Source organism: Mytilus trossulus, chromosome 8 (assembly GCF_036588685.1).
Source record: "Mytilus trossulus isolate FHL-02 chromosome 8, PNRI_Mtr1.1.1.hap1, whole genome shotgun sequence".
NCBI lineage: Eukaryota > Metazoa > Mollusca > Bivalvia > Mytilida > Mytilidae > Mytilus > Mytilus trossulus.
In genome coordinates this window covers 45,537,137-45,563,808 of record NC_086380.1, presented here as the reverse complement: position 1 = coordinate 45,563,808, position 26,672 = coordinate 45,537,137, and the positions used below count along the sequence as shown (strand labels likewise).

Here is a 26,672-nt window from a genome sequence, read left to right as displayed (position 1 = left end):
AAAAAAAAAAGACAGAAAACAACAAAGGGTAGAGTTTCTGAGTCCTAGTCTTATTTTTTATAATTCTGGTTCATTTGTTTGTTTGTGAGGTTAGCGAGGCAACCATTTCCGTCTAGTTTACATTTATTGTTTAGGGGCCAGCTGAAGCTATTAACCTGAATTTGAGGGATTTTCTTGCTGGGTTAAAACCCCATTGATGCCTCTTTGACAAGTTCTCGGCTTTCAATCTCTATACTATCAAAATTAAAGCATCTATTGTTACTTTTCTTCTTCTTAAGAACAGGTGTCTGATGTGACAAATTGAGGTTTGGTCTTAATAAGAAATTGCAATCACAATATTTATAACACTCATTTCACCCATAATAAATTCTGCATTGATAAACCTATTAATATTAAGTAAGTTGACCACGTTTTAAACAAACATATAACCATAGCTTTTATGTTTTAAGCATAATTGATGAAAATATTCTTGATTATAAAAAGAGATTCACACACAATTCTTACCAAATTACTAACATATTAACCAGCACAAAAACTACACTCAGTGTATAACATAATTTATTAAATCTATGAGATTTCATTTTGCTCTTATTTTTAAAACAGACATTGTAATACAGAGATTCTTAGACATTTACAGACCTAAAGTATAAGCAGATCTTTTAATAACCAGATGCTCTGCAGGGCACAGATTTATATGACTGCAGAGTTCGAGCCCTGAACAGTTGGGCAAGTATGGACATAACATTCAAGCTTGATACAGCTCTGAATTTGGATTGTGATTAAAAAAGTTGACACAACATAGGTTTCTGACACAGAATGAATGCGGTCTAAGAACTTAAACTTAAAAACTTTAAAATTTTAAATTAGACATTTACCTATTATGGTCCAATATCCAAAAATCTAAATACATGGTTAGATTCAGCATATCAAAAAAACCCAAGAATTCAATTTTTGATGAAATCAAAAAAAGTTCAATTTTGGACCCTTTAGACCTAATTGTGGATTTGATAACTGGGTCCAAATATCAAACATCTAAATACATGGTTAGATTTATCATATATCAAAGAACCCTATATATTCATTTTTTGTTGAAATCAAACAAAGTTTAAATTTGGACCCTGATTCAGACCAACTTGAAAACTGGGCCCATAATCAAAAATGTAAGTACGTTTAGATTCAGCATATCAAAGAACCCAAATTATTCAATTTTTGATGAAACCAAACAAAGTTTAATTTGGGACCCTTTGGTCACCCAATTCCTAAACTGTTGGGACCAAAACTCCCAAAACCAATCCCAATAGTTTTCTATTTACTTAAACTAAAGTTATAGTGTGAAAACCAATGTGTCTTCGGACAATGACAACGACAACAACTTTTTTGCGGTTGTATAAAAAATATAAATAACGTAAACTAATGAAATCCTTATAACAGTAGACTTATATAACAAACTAATAACAGTTTTAAAAAAATCAAATACTGCTTTTAAAAGATTATGAGAAAATACAGGTTTAACAGATAGTTGGTTTGACTATGTAACTGTAAACTTCAGTTTTTGTTTAATTTAAACCTTAACCAGTTAAAATGTTATCAAATATTCTGAGAGACGTTACAACAAAAATTATGTTTTCCTGAGATTAATACTTATATAAATGCTACTGGAACAAATAAGTATTCAAATACATGTTTTATTTATAATAAAAATGCATCAGTAAATGTATATATATCAAAGAAGATAAATAAGGAATGCTTTCCTACACACAGTGACACTTAAGAAACAAAATACTATTGTCAACAAAAAGACAAAATAATTAATAATCAGGGGTTAACAATCAACATTGTTTTCCTCTTAAATGTAAAAAAATGACATTCTAAGCTGCATTAAACTTGGTCAAAACTCCCTCATACACTTTACACATTGATTTTTTTTCTAAATAACTTGTAATGCAAGAAAATATTGTTTTTGATTATAAAAAAATGTTCTGATTCATTCACCTTTTGAAAAACCTTTCTTACCATAATAAGAAGCACAATATAACACTTATGTTTGTTTTATTGAAACTAGAGGTATCCATTTTTAACCCTTTAGAATGTATTTTAAATTTATTTTCACTGTTTTTTAAATAAAAAAAATATAAAACAATTGCCTTCTTTGACTTCATAATAATTATTTATGATTGTCCATAGTAAAGATTGATTGATGTTTAACACCATTTTTAGCATTATTGGCTTTTCATGGCAGTCAGTTTTTATTGGTGGAGGAAGCCAGAGTGCCTGGAGAGGGACACAAACCTTTGGCAGGAAACTTGATAATCCTTGTCAATTAAAATAGATTGGAGTTAAACACATGTAGGGTTTAAACTCTCAACCTCAGTGTTGACAGGCTAGTGATACAGTAGTTAAACTCCTTAGACCACTAGGACATTGTTGTCATAATGAAATTTTAGTCAGTCAGTTTGTAATATATTCAGACAACGATTAGGTCTATGTTACATTTTAATTTTTAAAAAAACATGAAAGCTATGAAAAACTGAATGTTAAATTGGAATATACACAATACAACCACATAGTAATACTTATACCATAATACCAACATCTTTGTCAACTTTTTACAAATACCCCATTTGTGTCATTTACAAATTATAAATCTCTATGTTCCCTAATGTAAAATTTACATTTAATAATCAAACATCCCATTTCAAAACAACAAAATTTTGTTTCTAAATTATTGACTAACAACATATTTCCCACAATTTAAATACCTTTCACTAAAAATGGCACAATAAACAACCTGTAAAATTCAAGATTGGTTCGTTGACAAAGTTTATAACAAGAAATATGACATGTATCATAAGATAAAATCATCTTAATACGATACACATAGTTTCCCACTAAACTTAGAGATATGGTCTACTAAAATCACAATTATTATCATACTTTAAAAAAATTAAATTAAGTGTTCTTTTATTTATAATAAATATCTTAAATAGATATAAAAAGATGTGGTATGAGTGCCAATAAGACAACTCTTCATCCAAGTCACAATTTATAAAAGAAAACAATTATCATGATTATAGGTCTTCAACACTATATGCATAGTATAATTTAAACACATTTATTTTATTTCTTGTTAATAAAAAAAAAATGTTGACCTTTGAACTTTATCAATTGTGGATTGATTGATTGGTAAGGTTTGATTTTCACCATCTATGCATGGTGACAATTTCAAGTTATTTAAAGTTTTAAAGTTCTAAATATTAAATTATTTTCTCAAATATATTATTAAATGCAGAATAAGAATATACGTCCATAAGACACCAGGCCCTGCTCAATGTTCAGAGAAAGCTAGGATTCTGGTCAAAAACAAAATTTTACAATATTTCTAAAAAGCTCACATTATAATAAACATGTGAAATGTGTATCAAGTTGATGTAACCATAACTTCATGGTTAACTACTTAAACTTAAAAGTTTATACACGATAGGCATGATTAGAATGTTCAGTGAATTGAGACATCTCGGTCAAAACCCTAACTAGTCATGTAAAATTAATCATATATAGCCATTAATTTAAGATATTAACATAGTCCTTATATGAAATAAATACCATCTTATATATTGTTTCAAGTATAAGTATATAAAAAATGAATATTTTAGACCATATCCCTTTAAAAAAATAAAAAAAATACCAAAGTTTAAAACAACAAATTTTATACATATATGCACTATAGGTTAATAACAATTAATACCCGGAAAAAAGTCAATGGTGCAGATACTTTGCTGCTTAGTAATACCTTAAAGGCTAATTAATTTGCAAGTGAAATATCTAAAGAACACATTTTTTAGCACCATGTTTTCTTGTTTAATTTTTTGGTAGATATTTGTCTTCAGCTTGGACTAATTCATCATCTCTTTGTAACCTGAATATTTCTTTCACACTAACAATCTAAAATTAAAAAATGTTTGTTTATTTATATATTTATAATATAAGTTACACTGAATTCTACAGTTATGATTGAAATTTAAATTCATCATTTTCTAAACATGTGAATGGAATCCATGGGACACAGATAATAACCCCACTTGCAATATATCTTTTGAAAGGGGCATAACTCAAGAACTGTAATAGTGACACAACCCAAATTCAAACTTGATCTGTGTCTTATGGTAATAAGTATTGTGTTTTAAAAGTTTCATAACATTTGGTTGAGGCATGTACATACCTACAAACAAAGGTAACACTTAATGCCCAGGCCGCTGCAGCAGGGGCATAAAAACAGCCGGTAACATTTTATCTCAAATCATTATCATAAATTAAAGAAATGTGGTATGATGGTCAATTAGACTAGTATTCAAAAAGATCAAAGGACAAAAGTCCCATCTGGTTTAAAAATAACTATACACTAATGAGAATAGTTAATTGCACATACTAGCTATTTTTTGTTTTGCTAATAATATTTGCAATTGACATTTTTAACCTAGCTCATTAACTTGGAATTGCATATATCAAATATCTTATCAATAGATTGAAGGATTGCAGATAAAAACAACCTTCACGGTTGTAAGTCACTTATATCCCATTGGCTTAGATCGGACAAAATAAGGCAGGTAGCTATAGTGATTGTCAACAAGACAAAAAACCTTACACCACAATATCATAGATGTCAAGATACAGTCTTTAATGATAGACATACTGTAGAAACATTAATTTTCATGGGGTCAAAACTTCGAGGTTTAGTCTCTTTTATTGATTTCATGGGGATTTAATTTCGTGGTTTCCATCAAATGGAAGTGATATAATATGAAGGTAAAGTTTTCCTGGAGATTTTAATTTCCTGGATATATTCTTCCCACAAAATCAACAAAATTAAATCCTCCATGAAAATTTCTGCTTTTACAGGATGTCTATATAAAATGACAAGCTCCTGTTTGCTTGAAGTTTAAAACAAGAATGTGTCCATAGTACACAGATGCCCCATTCCCACTATCTTTTTCAATGTTCAGTGGACTGTGAAATTTGAGACATTTTTGGCATTAAAATTCTAAAGATCATAGGGAACATGTGTACTAAGTTTCAAGTTGATTCAACTTCAAATTAATCAAATACTACCTTGATGAAAAACTTTAACCTGAAGCAGGCCTATTATTTTATATGTTCAGTTGATCATAAAATTGGGGTAAAAACTCTAAAACGGCATTAAAATTAAAAAGATCATATCATAGAGAACATGTGTACTGATTTTAAAGTTGGTTGGACTTCAACTTCCTTAAAAACTACCTTGAGCAAAAACTTATACCTGAATCGGGACAGACGGATGTATGGACGAACGAATGGACGAAAAATTAAATTCCCCTAAGTGGGGCATAAAAACATTGTCATTGTTGTGAATATGTCTATTAAATCATATGTTAAGATAAAGAAAGCATTAAGGAGTGAACAGTCCTTTGTTCTCACCCTACTTAAGCTGTCTCAAGAAAGCATTTTGTGTTCAAGTTTGATAAGTTGTAGTGATGGTTTTACTCATTGCCATGTATACTCAACCATAAAATAGATATCATCTACTTGTAAACAAAGCAGCAGCCTTTAGAAATATATCGGCACAAATATATTGAGACATTATAATTTGAATATGTACTTTTAGTGACATATCTTACTGTATATTTTAAAGCTGGTAGCCTGGTATACAAGCAAGTTGAAAAAAATTATTCAGTGGGTCTGTTAAATATTTTGGTGATACATCATTACAGCGTTAGGATGAGCAATAGTTACCTTATCTTCTACATTAACCAATGATTGATCATCATAGATCTGTTTGGTTGTTTGTTGGATAGCACTGACAGAAGCTCTAAGGTTATGATTGGCCCATATTACCATAGAAACACCCATATCACGGAAATGGTCTGTTGGTGTTTTGTAGTACTTAGTTGGTACAATCACTACTGGTCCCTGAAACAAAGTAAAGCAATGTTCTGTAACATTTCTATCTGTAAGATTCATAGTCTATGGTAACATCTGGTCTGTTCTCAATCCCTTTCCTCACAAGTGTCACTATGATTCACCCAACCCTTTTGAAACCATAATTCTGTTTTTTCCTTATTTGAAAAGCATTACAAAACCAAATCAGGTGCAAATTAAAAAAAAAAACACCAATTGCAAAGAAAAGACCAAAATAATTTTTCTAAAACAAATACATTTCTTGACCTAAATACCAATCTGCAATTCCAAGCAGTCAAACAAGTTTCAGTAAGGCCATGTCTAAAAAATATCATGGTTTGCAGATTCCCGATCAAAACTCGGGTAATAAAATTTCAGAAGTTAAATTTAATGTCTCATTTGATTCTTCTCTCTCTTTTTTTTTAAATTTTAAATTTACAGATGAATAAAAGGAGCTTTTGGGTATTGTAAAATCAAGACAGCACCCACCAACACAAATTAAGCACTATATATCTATATAAGAATACTCTAACGGTTAATTACCTCTAAACAAGAATGTGTCCTAAGTACACTGATGCCCCACTTGCAATATCATTTTCCATGTTCAATGGACCGTGAAATTGGATAAAAAAAATCTAATTTGGCATTAAAATTAGAAAGATCATATCATAAGCAACAAGTGCACTAGGTTTCAAGTTGATTGGACTTCAGTTTCATCAAAAACTACCGGACCAAAATCTTTAACCTGAAGCAGCACGGACCAATGGACAGACGGAGGCACAGACCAGAAAACATAATGCCCCTCTACTATCGTTGGTGGGGCATAAAAAAATGGATTATTTTTGGATCAGGTTAAGATAATTTCCAAGTACAGTAACTTCTCTATAAACATTTAATGATTTATCTAGCCCACTAAAATCAGTAGCATATTCATAAAACAGCAAATCTTACAGATCACAATACAAACCTGATTGTTCCAAGCCTTCATAAAAGCCTCTATGTCAGAAGGATCAGCCTTCTTACTGTGCATTAAAATGGCATCTGCACCTATAAAAAAGATTAAATTCAAGAATATAAATTTACATTTATAAGCTCATCAATGTATGCACACTATGCCAAACAAAACATTACTAATAGAAGAAGTAAAATAGGAACTGCAGTGAAAGAACTTTTATTAGTGGGTATCAATTTTTGTGTTTGAGCATTCTCTAGATTACATGTCTGTATCCAGGTAGTTACATCTATATGATTATCTTTCCATATCTTGATTCAGATAACAGTGACTGTTCTTATATTTCTTTGGACACTTACATTTGTGGATAAACTAGTACTATAGTCAAACAAGAAAACTACAAAAATTAGTACCCCACACCATGTACTTTAAAACAATTTAAAGTTGCAGAGATAAGTGTGATAGAAATATTTTAGTATTTGGAAACAGATGGTTAATGAGCAATAAATTTGAAAATGCATGACATGATGTATAATATGGTCATAAAAAGTTGATGAACTTTTAAATTCATCACACTGTATAATATTGTCCAGTAAAGCTTGATACTAACTTTCAAAAGGTTCTGGAGTCGATTTCACAAAAAACTTAGGACTAAGATTGATTGTAAGTATACTGAATTGTTCATGACTTACAATCAATCTTAGTCTTAAATAGGTTTGTGAAACCGACTCCTGATTTGAAGTTCCTTAGACAAATGCACTGAAAATAACATACATAGTTATTAAATAATTACGCTCATGTAATAAATACACCAGCTAGTTTGTTTACCTGCATTTCTGTATGCTTCTGCCCTTTTCAAAGCTTCATCTAAACCCCAGCCTGCTATAAAGGCTTCAACTCTAGCCACAATACAGAAATCAGGATCTGTCTGTGAGTCCTTACAAGCCTGAAATTAAGTGTGGTACTAAATATACCTATTGAGTAAGTGTCAGACTTAAATTGATCATACTGGTGTTTTGTAATGGTAATTATTGAAATTTTATGTAACATTTTATTCTTCATCATTTTTTTATATGCAAATAAACAGAATCAAATTCTTTTGACAGTGAAATTTCTTTAATTCAAGGTTACAATTCAAGTTTTAATTCAATTGATGAAAACACTTCTAAATTGAAACCTAATGAACAAATTTATATCTATTTTTATTACCTTGATTTTCAAAGCAAATTCCTCTATATCAGCCAATGGCTGTGCTCTTCCATCATGAAGAGAGTTTGTTTTAGGGAACAGTTTGTCTTCTAAACAGGCACCTTAAACAGATATTCATTACAAATTAGTTCATGCTAATAGAGATTGGAGAGCTAAATTTGTAGCACATGCTTTTTACTATTTTTTTTTAGTTTTGCAAATATATAAGTTAAGTTAAATGCCACTAAAATTTTGATTTCTAAATACATGTGTATGAAATCTACACACACAATGAAAGGTATCTGACAATAAATGTATACAAGGTCTTCTATTTGTAATTAGTTTTAACAAGTTGTTCCAGCAGAGCTAATTTGTACAATTTAATTAATCCCAGCCTATTAGTTCCTATGAAAGCAAACATGTTTTAGATTACTTTCATTCATTTCATGAATAAGCCAAATTATCAAACGTGATTTAAACCAAAATTATGTGTTATTTTTGTTTATCCTAAACTGGTTACTTGTAAATCATAATCATGTTTTAAAAGTACACATCATTATACCTGCTACTCCTCTATCTTCCAGTTTCCTGACTAGTCGTCTAGCATTATTGAAATTGCCATATCCTGTATCAGCATCCAGTAGGATGGGTACATCTGAAGCATCACTCATAAACTCCAACACTTCTACAACTTGTGTCCACGATGCTTCATTACTATCTCTCACACCTAGCTGGGCAGATACTGACAATCCACTCCCCCAAATACCCTTAAATCCTGTAAAAGTACAATTTAGTGAAATATTGACAGAAATAATTGTTTAATACACAAAAAAACAGCGGAACAAAAGAACTAAATGGTAACTCTAATTAAGTGTATACATTTCATGTAATAGACAGAAGACCAATCAATTATATAATGTTAAATATGTTCATAAAACTAGGGAATTAAATGTCCTTCCTGCTAATACTACATTGAATACAAAGTATTACAAGCTAAACCTTAATTATTGCATTATGTCTTTATCACATTTACACTTTTTATCCTGTCTCATGTTGGTACTGTCATGACTGGCTTCAATATACATGTAATTTGTGGGATATCGTTTTTTTTATGAGTTTGTGGGTTAACATCATACAATGGGAGGTAACTCTCATTGGACCTAATTGATAACACCTTGTACAAGATTGCCTCCCCTTGATACTTCATCCAGGTTTTAATTAATATGTGGATTTATGCAAGAGAGCATGTTCCAGCCACTTTTAATTTTGTATTTGATGGGGTTTTTTTCTTTTGTTGTCAGTTTTTTTCTAACTGCTTGTTTTATTACCCACATTTGGGTATTGACACTTTGTTCATTGTAGCCTATTAATACCATGTTTGATATAAATATATTTGAATGCAGTAATATAATAAAGCAACTTCAAGGCTTTCAACAAACACTATTAGTTGTCAATTTAGACCACACAATTAACTATCCATCACTTCCATGAAAATGCAAATTATTACCAAAAAATTGGTAAAAACAAAAATATATGATTCTTCAGTTAGTACATGTAGCTGCTCTAAATCAAAGCCTTCAAAGTATAACTTTAAATAAAAAAAATAAACAGCAAACGATTTCAAAACTAATAAACAGTACTTTAGTTACCTGCTTCCTGAACTATTCTGGCACTAAGACCATTATGAGCCTCCATTATAAATTCTAATTCTTTGGAATTCAGCATCTGTTTCAACTGAGTAGTTTTCTGAAAAAATTATTTCAACTTACAACTTTTGATTTTTTTGAATGAATGGCTATTATTCGTTTTGAATTTATTGAACCATAAAATTATTTTTTTACATTTCACATTGAATATTCCATGAAGTGGATAATGTAAAATGTGAAGAGTCAAAAATTTATTTTATGGTTCAATAAATTCAAAATAATTATTACCATTCATAATAAAAAGAAATTTCTATCAAAAATATTAAAGGCTCAAAGATTTTTTTTATGTTATTCATATTAACAATAACAACGAACACACATGTTGGCGTATGAATACAAAACGTCAGATTGGGTGTGTCGCCATAAAAATTGACAACATTGAAAATAAAAGTAATACTTTTTAACCTATCAGAAGACAGTAAATACACCAAATGTATTTATAGTTAAATTAAATTGTGGATGGATATTCTGCATCTAGAGGGGGTCTTCAGCTGGTCGCTTAACAAATATGTGTTGGGGTTAAATTTGTAAAAGTGAGATCATCAATCTGCATAATCTCAAAGCCATGGAACAATTGATTAATTTAAATAGTTCAAAGTTATTTCCACAACCAAGCATACATCAGCAAGTCTGGGACACACTCTCTAAACTATTCAATTGAAAAGTAGGAGTCATTTGCAAGCATATGAGATACAATACAATGGCATAGGATCATTTAGAAACAAATTACAAAAACTTTCAGCTAGGTTTATCATAAACAGCTTTCCCAGAAGCATGCAACATAAAATTAAAAACCTAAATTCATCTGAAACCATTTGAGCCATTCAAGAACCCTGTTCATACACCAATTAGTACATAAAAATTTAAAAAATATAATTCTTTACCGAACACAATTAAGTACTGTAACTCTTGTAATGATAAAAGAAAAATCTTCAAAAATTGGATTCAACATGTTTTTCTGTAAAATATTTGTATATTTTGAGTTCCACCTATGTGCACTCATTCAAATTCATTAATTCTCTCCCCCCCCCCCCAAAAAAAAGGGGGGGTTCCAACCTCCAGGACCCTCCCCCTTGATCCACTACTGTGATTTATATAAAAGTTTTAAATTAAGTTTAAATGTTTTTATTACAAAATAAGATGCTATACTTTTAATATACTCAGTGTATTTTCACATTTTCATAAATGCTTAAAAAGTTAAAATGGAGATGGATATATGAAAGTTTGAATAGATAAATCCATACAACTAAATGTTTTCCTTCAGACAGATTTTTGTATAGAAATGTCTGTGTTGACATGTTGAGATGAAGTCCATTCTCATCTGTCACTTAGTTACATATGTGTACAGCATTATCTATTGATCCTATGTTATCAATTTAAGATCAAATTTTATACAAAATGTTTCCACAATCAATAATTACACTGTTGGTGTAGAATTAATTTATCTGATCATCTCTTTAATGATGCTTATTAACATCACCATTTAGTCATTGTTAGTGTACATTTGTAACATGTTTAATAAATTGGGAAACATGCAGAAAATGTAAAACTATGATATTTCAGGTTTATATTTCAAATTTGAGTGGGATGGTAAAAAATGGCTGAAAGAGGTACATAATATGCATGCATGTGCAATTCTGTAGTTCATAGACAAATCATCCAGTTTTAAAAATTTACAATTTTGATATAATGTTTTCAAGCTTGTTTGATTTCAATTGATATAGCTTTTTAATCTTAATTTAAAACTGTAAGAAACAACATCAGTGTAACAAATATATAATTAAGTGTCAGGTTTTGGACTAGGTGGCGATCACATCATTAGGATTGCTGAAAAACAAACAAGTACATGTAGTTCTACTGCATTTAACTTTTCTTGTAGCTAATTAAAACAAATCTCTCCTTATATAAAATAATCCAGGGACAATTTTTTAATAATTCTGCTAGCAGCTAATATTACCATGATTACTGTATGATTACCCATAATGGTACAATGTAACTAAGGAAACTGATGAAATACGAAACATTCAAAGTCAGATAATATATAGCAAGTCCTAAACTTTGATTAAAATCTTGTCAATGTTACCCCTCTCCAAATTGACATCAAGTGTCTATTATATCAACTTGTGCTAGCTAAGTCAATCCTGGGGGTTTATACATTACAGCCTTAAAACTGTGCTCTGCATCAAGGACACCTGTACGTATGTCAGCCTTGTCTTTAAACTAAATCCATTAGATGTTGGATGTGTTTGGATCGATAGTTTAGTCTTAGATTCATGATTTTTTTATTAGTTGTTAGTGGCTTTGAACTAGCTGTCAGTTAACTGAGAATACTCTCAGATCTGTACCTAGTGTCTTTTTGTTGTTAAGTACTTACTTAAATTGTTGGCCTACATGTCCTCAGTTTGAAAGTTTCACACACCAGACAACAAAGCACCTTATAGAGAAATTTCTCTCCCTAGGATTTCTGATGCAGTATACTTTCAAGTTTCAGACCTTATTTCAACATGTTCAAAAGACAAGGATATTGAAATCTTTCCTTTCTAAAATCTTTGCTACATTTGTACCCTATAATCTACATATTAATAATATTCTGCACACCCCTTCTACATGTATGTTTTGAAACCCAAATTACCTTGACTTTAGTTGACATAGCTCTCTTGATAACTTGTCCATATCCAATTTCTGTAATAATATCAAATTCTGAGAACATATCTGTATATATAATAATACAAACTGTGAACTAAACATGCTAAATATCTATAATCAGAAACTTATCAGTTTTTTAAATAAGTGCATCCAGTGCATTGGTTATTGTAAATACATTATCATATTAGGCCAAAAAAATATATATGTGTGTTTAAGGTTACATGCTTAAAATAAATAGGGTAAGTAGGTCTGTATCTCATTTTTTTTTTGTGTCATGGTTTTGAGAAATGCGGTTGCGTTTTATCGTTGTCTGAGTTGATAATGGGCTGAGTTTACCCGTATTTTAAATGATAGGATTATTCTGCTTTGTAATTATTTGGAAATAAATGGCAGCAAAGTGTTTATTTCATCACATGCGTCTGTATTTCCTTAAATCAGCTGTCATATTCACAATAGTGAACATGAAAAAAATGGCAGCAAACTGTCTATTTCATCATGAGTCTGTATTTCCTTAAAACAGCTGTCATATTCAAGATAGTGAACATAAGGATGTATCAGGCAATGGATTTATACTATTGGCAACAAGAACTTCACTTTTGGCTAGAGTTTAGTTTATTTTTCACTTTACAACGGAAATAAAATGACTTAATAGGGTGGGCGCTCAAAAATAGGGTAGGTTGGGTAACCGTAAACAGACATATTTAATTTTTAGCCTTAAGTAAATAACACCCATGTCTTATAATCTTTGGTAATATTTTAAGTTAATTTAGAGAAATAATTTAACTATATGTAGACGATCCAATAGATTCCTGATGTTTTCATCATAAAAAAAAAGATGTAATTCCAAAGAATTACTACTGCTACTACAATCAGAAATAAGTCATTTTACATATCATGCATCTATATATATATAATAATATGTATGAACAAGTATTTATAAGTATTATTTCTAGCAGGTATCTCATTTACACATGAACAACTGGATTATCAAATTTTAGAAGTCTTTCAGTATTGTTTTTCTATCTTAATTAATTAAACCCTTTCAAGGCGAACAATGCGTTTAGGCATCCCCGTAGCCAGGCCGAACAATGTGTTGAGGCATCCCCGTAGCCAGGCCGAACAATGCTTTCAGGCATAGGCAATCACGTGATAATCATATTTTTTTTGTCTTTTAACTCATTTCACCACGTAAAGCTACGTTTAACCAATACATATAGAGGTTTTCAGGAAGCTTGAATATCACAGTTAAAGAATACCAATTTTGACTGAATTTGATACCTTATATTTACTTCAATACAATGAAAGATCGGTAGCGTCAACAAACAAAATAAGCCGCCGCCATTTTGTACAAGACATGTGATGCGGAACATGTGACCTTTTTCGTCGAAAAAATGTTATTTGGATTGAAAGTTGAATTTAATTTCATGAATATTTTGATTAACATTATGATACAAATTACGAAAAACGATTTTAAAAATTGCACGGAGAATAAAATCAAGTAATAATCCGACTTCCGTCGGCGCGGTAATTGGATTTTTCCCACGAGTGCAAAAGGTCGCACTCCTTTTATGGAAGTTCTAATTAAAACAATCCAATCACATTCCTCTCTCACTTGCCGATGTCAAGGACGCAAAATTATAGTAAATATTTATAGTAAAATGTCGTTTCATGGTCTGTATCGTGTCTGTAACATTCTGAGACACAAAAATGTCCGATAGTTCTGAGAACGAGTTTGAGGGATTTTCGGTGGGAGAAGTAGATCTTCTTGGTCAACGGTATGAAATGCATTGACCTCAAAATGACATCGGTTATGATTTCATGATCACTCCTGAAGTCGTGAAGAGATGTTGAAAGAGAAGGGGTCAGCGAACTTTCAGATGAAAAAAAATACAGCTGGCAGATGTAAATATGTCCCCCAACAATGACTGATGGCACCAAGAATTTTATATATTGAAATTTGAAAGAGGTCTTCCCCATTCATCCCAGAAGTAACTGGTCCACAAAACATATGAGACCCAAAGAAGGATATTTTTTCTAGATGTTTCTATCTCACAACCAAATAATTGATAGTTATAATTAGATAAGATAAGACATTTTTATTCCAATATTGGATATTTTGATTACAGAGATAAGATATTTTTTATTCTAATTAAAGGGCCCATGAAGAGCAAAGTAATATTGCAATGATTTGATAATTAACATGAAACAGGTAATGTTTTTATAAATCATATATAAATGTGAATATAATCATCTCAATTCTAAGATGTTAAACCGCAGCCAGATCAGAGCCACACACATATATTAAAGGAAAAAATATTTTTATATTAACAGGCAATTATTCTCTTATTCAATATATATGTACATTGACGGAAAATAAAATATAATTGTATGAGCTTTAGAATTTAGGACAAAAATGTTATATTTTCTGACAATGTACATAGATTGTTTTTATCCTGAAATTTATTAATCCCAACACTTGAAGGTTTTATCATGTTTAAAGTTATTAAATATATAAGTCATGAAAGAAATGGACGAAATTATGCAGATAATAAGGTATCTTCACTTCACTGATACGCACCAGCGAGGTGAGCAAAGATGGGAGGCTAATAATGATGTATCTTACAAACTCAGAAATAAAAGACCCCCTTAACAGACAAAAATGAGGGACCAACATGTCCCCAAACTATAGGTGACGATTCATGATACCTTACAAAGGGAGGGATGCATTCAAGCAATTCATGCCTCCTAAAACAAAGAAATGGGCCATTAAACTTTGGGTTTTGGTAGCGTCAGACACAGTGTATGTCATATTGTGAAATCTACCACGTCAAGACAGATCAAACATATGTAGGTTAACTCTGTTTGCCAGTAGACTTTGGGAAACAAGATAAGGTGTCACATATGCTAGGCTAGGGTAAATATTAAAGGTACACAGGAAAAAAGGTTTCAAAATATGGTTGTGTTGAATGTAGAAAACCCCTTTGCCTACCCCATTGTTTCACTGTCTTCCACTCAGTCAAAAATTAAACTTTAACAGTTACTTTGTTACAATTTTTAAGTTGAAAGGATCTTATATACATAATTTGTTGCTATTTGTTGTTCACAGATAAGTTGTTGAAAGGATATTTATAATTTATATTTGTTGTTACAGTTGACATATTCATTTAATAGTTTTTGTCATTTTTTTTTAATAAGGAACATTAAATTATTTTCATCATTGAACAATACAAAACCAAAGACAGTGAAAATTCTAGCATCCCATGGAGTCAGGACACTTATAATAAATAATTTTAAAAATAAATCATAGACTTTTTCAAAGTAATTTTATTTTTTCAAAGTTCATGATTGTCTTTCAACATTTAATTATGTCTCACTTAATTTATCAACACATTATTAAAGTGTTAAATGTACATGGATTAGTGTGTCAGGTCATCTTACATTTAATTAATATTTCCATGCAGTCAGTGGTTTGATACACACAAAAAAAACAGAAAAAAATATTTATACTTTAAAAAAAAAAGCACATATTAATCTCAAAAGTTTTGATTTTACCAGATTAAAATATCATTAGATATCTCCATTAAAATATCAAAAATTCCACAAAAGATCCCAATAGTCAATTTATAGCTATATTCATGCAAAAATTAAAAGTAAACATCGGACTAAGAAAGACAACTCCAACTTATCCAGGGACACAACTTCCTATCTGGTGATTGCATTGTACAGGTAAAAAAATGGCCGCCGCGGAATTTGACAAACCATTTTCATTCGTATTTATTCTGACTAATAAGCTAGAATTTTGACTCTGGAGTTATTTTTTTCTATAAAACTTCGATAAAGGAACACTCGAAATTGTTAATTACTGTTTGTATTGTAAATTTAGAAGATGGGAGGCAAAAATGTAAACCGGTCACAAAAAAAATAGATTTTGCAAATCAAACGTCATTTTCTTTCCACAAAAGGTTAAACAAAATCAAAAGTAGGTATTGTCATATAAATTTATTTATATTGCAACACTCCTTTGATACTTAAGTGTAACAATATCGATTTTGAAACCGATTTGATGAGAAACAACAAAGATACACACGTTTTTTCTAAAACGTCATTTTTTTTCCTATTCACACGTCAAATTAATTCAGGCCAGGCAAACTGCTCGCGGAAATTTGATCAGGTCACACAACGTCGCGGAAAAAAACAATTCAGTAACCTGATACATATTAAGATGGTTGAAATGCCCTTTACCGCCAGGCGTCAAACGGTCATTTTTAGCTACTGTAAGCGTCCAATTCTTTATTGGTTAAAATTTTACCGCAATTTGTCAAAATGTCCTTATAGTTATCCATCAGACTCGCAATTATTTACTTTCCTTCATTTTTTGGAAAAATTTAACGTTTCATTAAAATCAATCGACTTTTTAAACATCTAAAAGAATGTGTACACTTTATTGTCATGCACCAAAAATTTATCGTTAAAGTCATTTGGCAAGAATTTTTACTGTTATACATCATGAAAGTACCCCCATTACCACCCTCCTTTATGATACATGTACATGCATGGTAATTCACAGATAAGAACTTTTTTCAATATTTTTGCTTTTTAACGGTTGAAAAAAAATGTCAGCCACTTATTCAGTACTTTGCAATAATCTGGGTATATTTTTTTTTATTAAATATCATTTAAAAACACTAAATGTACGTTCCAAATTGCTGACGTTGTTCAACTTTTCGGTACTCTAGTCAAACTTTTTTCGAACTGGTTTACTTCTGAATGTTACCTGTCGCTTACTTACAATACCGGTATTAAATACGAAAAGAACCAGTTCACGCACCATGCCGGTGCGTGCCAACATGATTCTAAACATTTTGTTTAAATATTAAAGAAAACATAACTTATTCTTACCATGTTTCATAGGTATATTCAACATTCTGCAAAACTTAAATAGTCTACAACTTGATGAAGTTCCTGCCATCTTGATTAAACTGCCACGCAACTCAGTCGTGTTCGATTTTCTTTCTTGTTTACACACGTGACCTGGGTAACAATAACGGTATGATAAATTAATCCGGATTGAAATTCTCTCAAATAATAATATTTACATGATGCAAGGATTTTCACTATATAAATCCTTGCATGATGTACTAAAATCACTCTTATCTTTATAAAAATATCCTCAAATAACTTCAAAACAACTTAACCATTTTCTTAGACTCTCAAATTAGAGACTGAATTTTGCTTAATTATTCAAGGATTCACAAGTAGGCCCTATAGTTAGACAACTATTGAAAAATCCTTGTATCATTCAAAATTTAAATTTCGTAATATTTATAACGAAATCAGAACAAATTGACAAAGTATATATAAATTAATTATCTCGGACTATGTAACATAATGTTTGCTCTTTTTCTTATGTTCCAACCTTTTAGTAAACAAAATTCCGATGACAGTCACTGAATATATTTTACGACAGAACACTGCATCCATTATAAACGTTTCGCAATTCGCTAGTTTGTATTCGTTTGGACAAAATTCTACGAACATACTTATTATCATCAGAGACATATAATACAATTATATTTCTCTGTTATCATATATCTGGAAGACTAGAAAATAAAACCATTTATTTGACACTTTTAAGTTTAAGCTAGAAATTCAATGCATCATGTCATTAGTAACGGAGAAAAATATAAACAATAAGCTTTATGAACACCTTTATTAAAAAATGAACGACCACCTTTAAAGTCATTTACCCAAGCTAAATCGCTCTTCGTTCATTCTGCTATTTGTACTGACTGCCACATAAACCTATCAAATCATGTGATAATTGCTAACATTGAAAAATATCGCTATTTTGTGCATTTTTCCTTTCATCTTTTTTTTTGTGATAAATTTTCATATCATGCTACTCGCTTGAGTTGGAAAATTTTATCGCTAGAAACTAAGGAGGCACGTGGCGTTGCAGTAATGAAATTGACATGGAATTGATAACGTAGTCGTAGGTAAAATAGCTATAAACAGATAACATATAATTAAACGAAGAAAGACACTAATATTATGTAACAGACTCCCCATCCTAAAGACAAAAGTTCTCAACTTCATATATCAGTTTGTTTTTGTATGACTGACTAAAAAAATAAATCTCATAATGTAGGAGTTGTAAGAAATATGTATTTCCTCTATGTTTTTAAACACTGGCATACACATTTTTTTTTTAATTGATACCTATATAGCTATATGCCCCTGTTTGAGTGGAAACACCATTCATTTATAAACAATTATAACAATATCTGTCATATAAACATAATTAGTTTGCGAAAAACTAAACTTAAAAAAACAGAATATAGCAAACAGGTAAAAATTTCTATAAGACATTAACTACATAGATTTGTTTTATAAGACGTCTGTCCTCAGTTCTAATGACTGATTTTTACAGGTGACTATATTAATAACATGTTCCATGATAGAAGGATTTAACAATAGCCTAACATGTATTTTCCTTTCTTTCATAGCCCCACATTATTTATAGAAGAAAAAAATTGTCACTGATATCGCGTACAAAATATAATTTTTAATAATATGCAGGTAGGCTTTCAGCAAAACATGTCAATCACCAGAGACAAACTGCATTTTAACTATAGTACTCCTCATGCTAAAATACAATGGACATAGTAAATTATCTATGTTTGAAATATAATAATATTATAACGAACATCTATGTTATACATGTAAATAAAATCTCTGGAGAGTCAAGTTCCGTAAAAAAATCAACCTTCTGCATTAATTGCAATGAAACAATAAACATTACTGTAGTGAACAACATTTCCCATTACTAGTATTCTAATGAACAAAATGTAAATTCCCACTCAGTATTTTTGCTATTTTGAAATTTCCTAATACACAAATCTACAGAAACGGTCATTTTTCAACTGATTTTTATAGTTCGTTCTTGTGTTTTTTAAAATGTTATACCACTGAGTCAGGTAAGGGGTGGGTTGGGATCCCGTTAACATGTTTAACCCCGCCACATTCTGTATGTTATGTGCCTGTCCCAAGTCAGGAGCCTCTAAATCAGTGGTTGTCGTTTGTTGATGTGTAACATATTCGTTTTTCGTTCATTTTTGTACATAAATTAGGTCGTTAGTTTTCTCGTTGAATTGATTTACTTTTGTCATTTTGGGGCCATTTATAGCTGACTATGCGATATACTGGGCTTATTGTTGAAGGCCATACGGTGACGTATAGTTGTTAATTTCTGTGTCATTTGAGCTCTTGTAGAGAGTTGTCTCACATCTTATTTTTAATATAAACTTAAAATCTGAGTGAAGAGAACAGGAAAACACAAAATTCTATCGCGTTCTTGTAGATCTAACATTGTCGATAGATATATGAAGATGTGGTATGACAAATGATGATATGTGGATGTTCTACGTCCGGCTATTCTGTCTGGATATTGCAGACAGGAAACAGCCTATTTACAGACCGGTGTCTGTTTGTCGTTTGGCCTTCATTTTACTCCGACTGCGTTGTTGTGGCTGGTACGGAGTATCAGGTCGTTCTGCTAGCATGGCTGTTTGTATTGCTTCTTTCGATTCAGTGTTGATGACGGGCGATGTGTGTGGTTGTGTACGCAGTAGGTCTTGATCGTTGATGTCAAACCCTGTATCGAAGTCGATCCTACTGCGCTTGCCTTCTGTCATTTGTGGAGGTGTAGAATACCAGGCGATGGCAGGCCTTTTGGGGGTGGTATGACAAATATTGTCGGTCTAGATTTTATACGAAATAATGAGAATGCGTGTTTTGTCAAAAAACAGCTAAAGAAATTGCCGCCAAATTCTTAATTGAACCTTTTTGAATTCTACTGATTGCAACCCTCACTCGATCAGTTAATATGGCTGAATGTTGACAATTACATGCCATGTTAAGGCTGTTAACATGTTAAGTATAACTTACCATCATTAATCTATAAAACGCGGAAATACATGTACACTAGTACAAACAGACAGTTTTTATAACGATTTCAATACAATGAAATTTCAAACAAATATCGACTTTGAAATCAACTACTTAAAAGGTAATGGGAATCATTAATGGTCATCAAATAAGAAAATTTTAGTAGAAAATTCTCAAGGGGACATAATCTCGACACAAATCAGTATATCGGATGATTGGAAAAATGTTGAAAATTGTCGTATGTTGCAGACATATGGTTTATAAGTCGATATAACAAAATATTCCATCATTAACGTTTGATATGAAAGTCATTAATTACATTCTGTGTCACTGAGTTTGAAATGGATTAATGTAGGACAGGTGATATATGTAAGTTAACTTTCTTCTTTTCTATCCTTTAACGTTATTTACTAGAACAAAATATAGTCGGGATAATAATCTATGGCTTTTTTTTCGTATCCAAAGGTCCGGGAATGTATTTGAACATTTTAAAATCTGAATATTCTACTTTTGCGTTTTGATTTTAAAGGATTTCGGACAAATATATTTTCATCCGTCAATTAGCAGAATAAATTGTTTTGCATGTAGAGTAGTCCAAATTTCTCCGACTTTCATTCCGGTCAGTCCAGGTTACATACATCTTTTACTGGATGCTCTTTGATGATATATCTAGTCCAACCTGTAGTACGTTGAATACGAAGAATATTATCACCTCTGCCTCTCGGCGTAGAAAGACTCATGGTCATCATCATTATACTTCACTTATTGGTCATGATGGCTCTCTTAATGGCTTCCTAACATTTATACAAAAACAGTTCACATCAAACTTTCAAAGCTTCATTTTCTGTGGTAGTTGTTTGAGGTAACCACACATATCCTTTCACACCAGGACAAACAGACAGATACCATCTCGGATGTTTCACATAAAAGACAATTCAGACTGATTGTCACTAGCTAGAAACGATGAAAATGAGAAACAATCCTTTTTAAAAGTTTCTTTTGAAAGCAAATGGTTGCTATCGATAATTTATGCAATCTGTCTGTACTAAATCAAACACAAGTTTGTGGTCTTGTTAGAAATGCTGAGTCTTAAGTTTTCTAAGTGGATTGAGGCTTCAAGGTCAGTGATAAAAATCGAGAAATGTCAACGGGTACGTTTCGAACCCTAAAGTCGTATCTATTTTCAAAGATCCAAATGGTTCTAAGCGCTTTTCTAACCTTCATAAACATATGTTATTCCACATTAAAAGCTCCAAAAATGCCGGTGTACTGCCAACCCATTACAGTATAATCAACTCAGTAGTCATTGCTTTGGTACTGACATGATTTGTAACATATTTTTGTTTAGAATTCACCTTTTATGAATAAAAAGAAACAACTTATGGAATAAAAAGTTTCATCTCTCTCAGGCTAAGTTGGTATAAGATGAATTTGGTTTGGATATTCTTTATTGGACTCTTTAATTCGGAAGCCAATGAATTTGTTACATTATGTGGTAATTTTTGTAAATTTCCCGTTTACAAAACTTTGATTTTTTCGAAAAACTAAGGATTTTCTTATCCCAGGCATAGATTACCTTAGCCGTATTTGGCACAACTTTTTGGAATTTTGGATCCTCTATGCTCCTCAACATAAGAAATAACACAACGGGTGCCGTATACGGCACAGGAAATGCTTACCCTTCCGGGTTTCACTCCCGGTTTTAAGTGGGTTTCATGTTGTTTCTTTTTTTATTATTTGTAACTGTTGATGTAAATGTCTTTTGGTTTTATGAGTCCTTGTTTACTCCTTGGTTTTGATTGTAATTGTCTGATAAAGTTGAAATTTTGATTATGATTGTATTCAATTCAAATAAATGTGTCTGTTCGGGAAGGTTTTACCTATACATTCATACATACTTCAAAAATAGGATCTGTTGGAAAGTAATATGTATTTTATCAAACCTTCATTTTCATAATATGTAGATCTTTATTTTGAATAGGACTCTTTTATTGTGTGAATGCTGTTCCTTACTTCCAGAGTAACCTTTACTCGCCATCTAACTGAAACAGTTCATGTATCTGCCCATTTTGTGCGTACAAATAATTTAGTCTGGTATCTATGAAGAGTTTAGCTGCTTCAATAAGATTATGATGTACTAGATAAGTGAACGGTTAAGAGATGGCTTCTAATTCTTGTTGTCTCTATTTAAGTATTGGAATTCCGATCTTGATTTCTGCATTCTTTCATTTGTAGGTCGTTAATCTTAACTCTTTACAATTTATTCTCATTATTTTTTTCTACCAAATTTTCTCTATTATGTATCTTTTTGCCTATTTTCTTGTCTTCATTGCTTTGTATTTTATTCTGCGCTTTTTTTTTCCAGCATTCTCTTATCTGTACAGCCTCTTATTTCAGTGATGCCCTTCTTCATTATTATGTAGTTACACCAGATTAAAATTTGTTTTTTAATTAGTATCTTTTTTTAAAACTTGTTGAATAATACAATATAATTAATGACAGGACAACATATTTATTCTAATTTATTCGAATGTGACATGTAGTCCAAGTAGAAACGTCTGATGATATACATACAAAAGGATATTTTACTAGATACATGCAGGTAACATATTTTAAATCTTATTTAATATTGTGCATTTGAAATAATTGGGACATCAATAATGACAATTTTTCATTTAAAACGCAGGAACCAAAATATATTTAAATCCCTTTCTTACTAAGAATATGACTAAGTCTGTAAAAAATGCAATTTTGTGTCATTTGAATACATTTGCTATTTAATTAATTATCGTTTCTATTTAGGACTAACAAAAGTTAAAACGTACATAACTTCTTCATTGTTGGAATGTTATCCCTAGTAGACAACAAAAGACATTAGAAAATACAAGTTTATGATAATTGTTAGTTTTTTATAGTTTCCAAATTGCTAACATTGCTCTCAGTGGTAGCAACGCATTCATAGTAAGCTCATACTACAGGTTGTTCGCGTCTCGAGATGCCGTTTCTACTACAGAGGCGGTGTTCTAATACGAATTTCGATTTGTTTTGTCTCCCTTTAAATATAATCATCTACGGCCATTTATGAACTGTTGCACATATTTGACTTTCTTTCATATATTAAGTTCAAATATTTATGAGTTTGGGGTTTATTTAAAGAAGTCAAGAGAGTTAATAAGGTGTATAGTTTTGAGGTTTTATAAAAAACATAAAAAAAATAAGTTCAAATATTCTAAGACTTCCTATATTAAGTGCTTGAATATTATATCAAACATTATATTCAATGTGTGCATAACAACTTTCTACTGTCATACATGTATAAATACTATAACTGATCACTGCTTTAGATGTATGCATGATTTAGTTCATGTATAGTTAAACAGTATAAGCTCATTTGTCCTACTTTGTAAGTAAAATCATGTAAAACTGTTACATTTACATGGACATTATGTATAATCAATAGTTTTTTGTTATTTGCTTATAATCGGAAAAGGGATTACACGTATTCGTGAGCCCACACAAACACAACCAAGTAAAATGATTGTAAATAAGTTTTACAAATAAATAGCTTTAGAGCATTAACGAAGGGAACAAACCACCTGTTTCTTTAACATATGTCTGTACAATTATTGATTTCAATTGTAAACTGTGTAAGGTTAATATCATTTTATAGTTCGCATAGCGAAATAATTGCAAAAAAGTATATAATCCTTTGTATCACGTTATTATACAGGGTTGAAAGGAAATTCTGTATGATAATAATGTAAGTGTTATAGCATGCACATATATATATATATATATATTTTTTATCAATCCGAAGTGTGGGTCAAATATAGGCATGACATATTTATTTCTCTAGTCGTGTGACAAACCGACCAAGTCTTTATCTTTGAAAATACAATGCCAATAAATGCCTTAATTCCAGTAGTCGCATGGATTTTGACTTCAAAACTGTTCTGTTTACAAACATTTATGTCTATTGGAGAGTCCTTGTTTATTCTGGTTTTTTTCTGGTCTTTTAAAATTTTGAAAGTAATTGCTAATTATTGTTAACCTGTTTTATCCTATGTGTTTACGGAGGTTGTTATATCTTTTTTTCATTTTTTGATAGATGTATTGCTTGAGTTTTCTTGTCACACCGTTTACAGTTTTGTATTTTTATTAAAACTACTAGTATTTTTTTTAGACTGCTTTAGTCAGATATCAACCTTGTTTGTATCCTTTTCAATTCATTTGATTTATCTGCTACTTGATAATTTGATGAAATCGGTTCTTTTCTATTTTTAATATTAACTTACAGATTTATATTTCGTTTTTTTATAGTTATTAAAAAATGAATTTCCGTAAAGTTTGGTTGCTGTTTATATATTGCAGCTTCCCTCTGATAAAAATTCTCACTTTTTCTGATCTTAAAATTAAAACAGTTAAATATGTGTCCTTTTCCAGTGTGCTGTATCTTTGATTCCACGATAAACATCTTTATTTTGATAATTGGACGTCATTACTTGTAAGTCTATTAATATTAACATCGTCTTAATATTTTTTACCGGCTTTCATTATTCTGGTCCCGATTACTTTTACTTCTTATGTAACTTTATATAGTAATTTTAATAAAGTAGCCGGTACTTTGCTTTCTATCCATGTGTATGACGAATGCCTCTAGTTGTACAGTTGTGTCTTAAAATGTATTTTAGGTACTAGTATTTGTTTTGCCTGATTGACTTGTAGATAGTATCTGTGTCTGCTTTTTTGAATTTCATATTGCATTTTTTTATCATGAAACTGTGCTATGGATATTTCTTGAGAGTTTTAATATAATATGATCTATATTCCATTGACAAATTTGCTTTGTTTAGTTTTTCTTAACTAGTTTATAGTTATGTATGCCTCCACTTCAATCAAATGACAATAGAGAACTTCGACACCTATGTTATATAACGAAATCCGAGTTATTTACCTTAATTAGATTGCCTCCACTTTTCACACCTCGTGTTTTTATGTTGTACATTTTTTACTGTGTGAACATTTGCTTATACCATTGGTTTTAATTAGTATCCCCACTCGGTATTGACTATAGGCTGTGATGTCAATGCATTCGTTCACCATGTTTATGTATGTTTCATTCTGTCGTATGCCTAAGTTTACGATTTATGCAAACGTCCTTTTTTATGTTTGATTAAACATCTTGGCTTGATCCGTTATTAATATGCGATGAATTCCGTTCAGCCTATTTCAAATCAATTGTGTACCTTCCCCTTGTTTTGAATATGTGTGTTACCATATATTGTCTATAATATGTTGAACTTAATTCTATTGCACTACAAAAGTTTTCACATGGGCCATTTTTTGTTACGCAATTTATTTAAATTTTTACGTCTTGTCTTTTCCTTCTAATTTATATTACTATTTTACAATTTGATAATATGTCGTGTTAATAGAGATTCTTGAAAGAAATCTTTTTGAAAATACTGATATATTGGCAAAAATATTATATCCAACATTCTCTTTCGAAGTAAAACTATATTGTCGATATCCTATTGGACACGATTACTTCCCTTTCACTCAATGATGAAGTCACATCAAAATGACATTCACTATAAAAAAAAAACTAAATGTAGAATGAGGAATTTTGTATTGGCTGGTATTAATAACTCTAAGTGAATTAATGCTATCAATGTAAGCTCTAAATAGTTATCAAAGGTACCAGGATTATAATTTAGTACACCAGACGCGCGTTTCGTCTACGTAAGACCCATCAGTGACGCTAAAATCAAAATATTTTTAAAGCCAAACAAGAGCAAAGTTGAAGAGCATCGAGGATAAGAAATTCCAAAAAGTTGTGCCAAATACGTCTAAGGTAATCCATGCCTGGGATTAGAAAATCCTTAGTTTTCCGAAAAATTCAAAGTTTTGTGTCTAGGAAATTTATAAAAATGACCACATTAAAAAAAGACTACAAATTTGTACAAAATTTCAAATTTGGCTTCACATTTTTACTCTGAATAGTGGAAATATGGTAAAGAAAGCATTTATAGAAAAGTTTATCCTGTCTAACGATTTTTCTAATAAAATAAAAATGTTATTAAGTAAATTTGGGTTTTAAAATGTTTGGGAAAAGCAAATAAGTATTATTAATATTATTTGTTTCAAAAATATTCACAATAGAGGATGAATCATGAAATCATGGAAACAAGCTCTTCTGTGACTATAGGTATGTTATTGATAGTCATGATGGTAAAAAGTACTTTTTACAAAAATAATGAACTCCCAGGAAATCTTCAAAACGGAAAGTCCCTAATCGAATG

General features: G+C 30.7%; 2 protein-coding genes across 6 annotated transcripts in view; one reads left to right on the top strand and one right to left on the bottom strand.

Moving 5' to 3' along the window:
• Positions 1–85: 85 nt before the first annotated feature.
• On the bottom strand, positions 86–17,454 carry LOC134681022 (phosphoenolpyruvate phosphomutase). Its single transcript, XM_063540387.1, has 9 exons — positions 17,323–17,454; positions 12,410–12,459; positions 9,721–9,817; positions 8,634–8,846; positions 8,093–8,193; positions 7,712–7,829; positions 6,899–6,978; positions 5,767–5,943; positions 86–3,942 (listed from the first exon to the last, which is right to left on the bottom strand). Exons 1-9 carry the CDS (start codon positions 17,390–17,392, stop codon positions 3,859–3,861), a joined length of 990 nt encoding a protein of 329 aa, XP_063396457.1. The 5' UTR covers positions 17,393–17,454; the 3' UTR covers positions 86–3,858.
• Positions 17,455–20,402: 2,948 nt separating this feature from the next.
• The window catches only part of LOC134681945 (uncharacterized), a 29,940-nt gene continuing 23,670 nt past the window's right edge, over positions 20,403–26,672 (top strand). Inside the window, exon 1 of one of the 5 annotated variants that reach the window (XM_063541571.1) lies at positions 20,403–20,491. In XM_063541571.1, the coding sequence (XP_063397641.1) occupies positions 20,446–20,491 (46 nt within the window). In that variant the 5' untranslated portion in view covers positions 20,403–20,445. Of the gene's footprint in view, positions 20,492–20,540; positions 20,740–22,849; positions 22,973–24,048; positions 24,131–26,672 lie in introns of those variants that run through there. The other 4 variants (XM_063541577.1, XM_063541572.1, XM_063541573.1 and 1 more) reach the window with 4 other exon arrangements.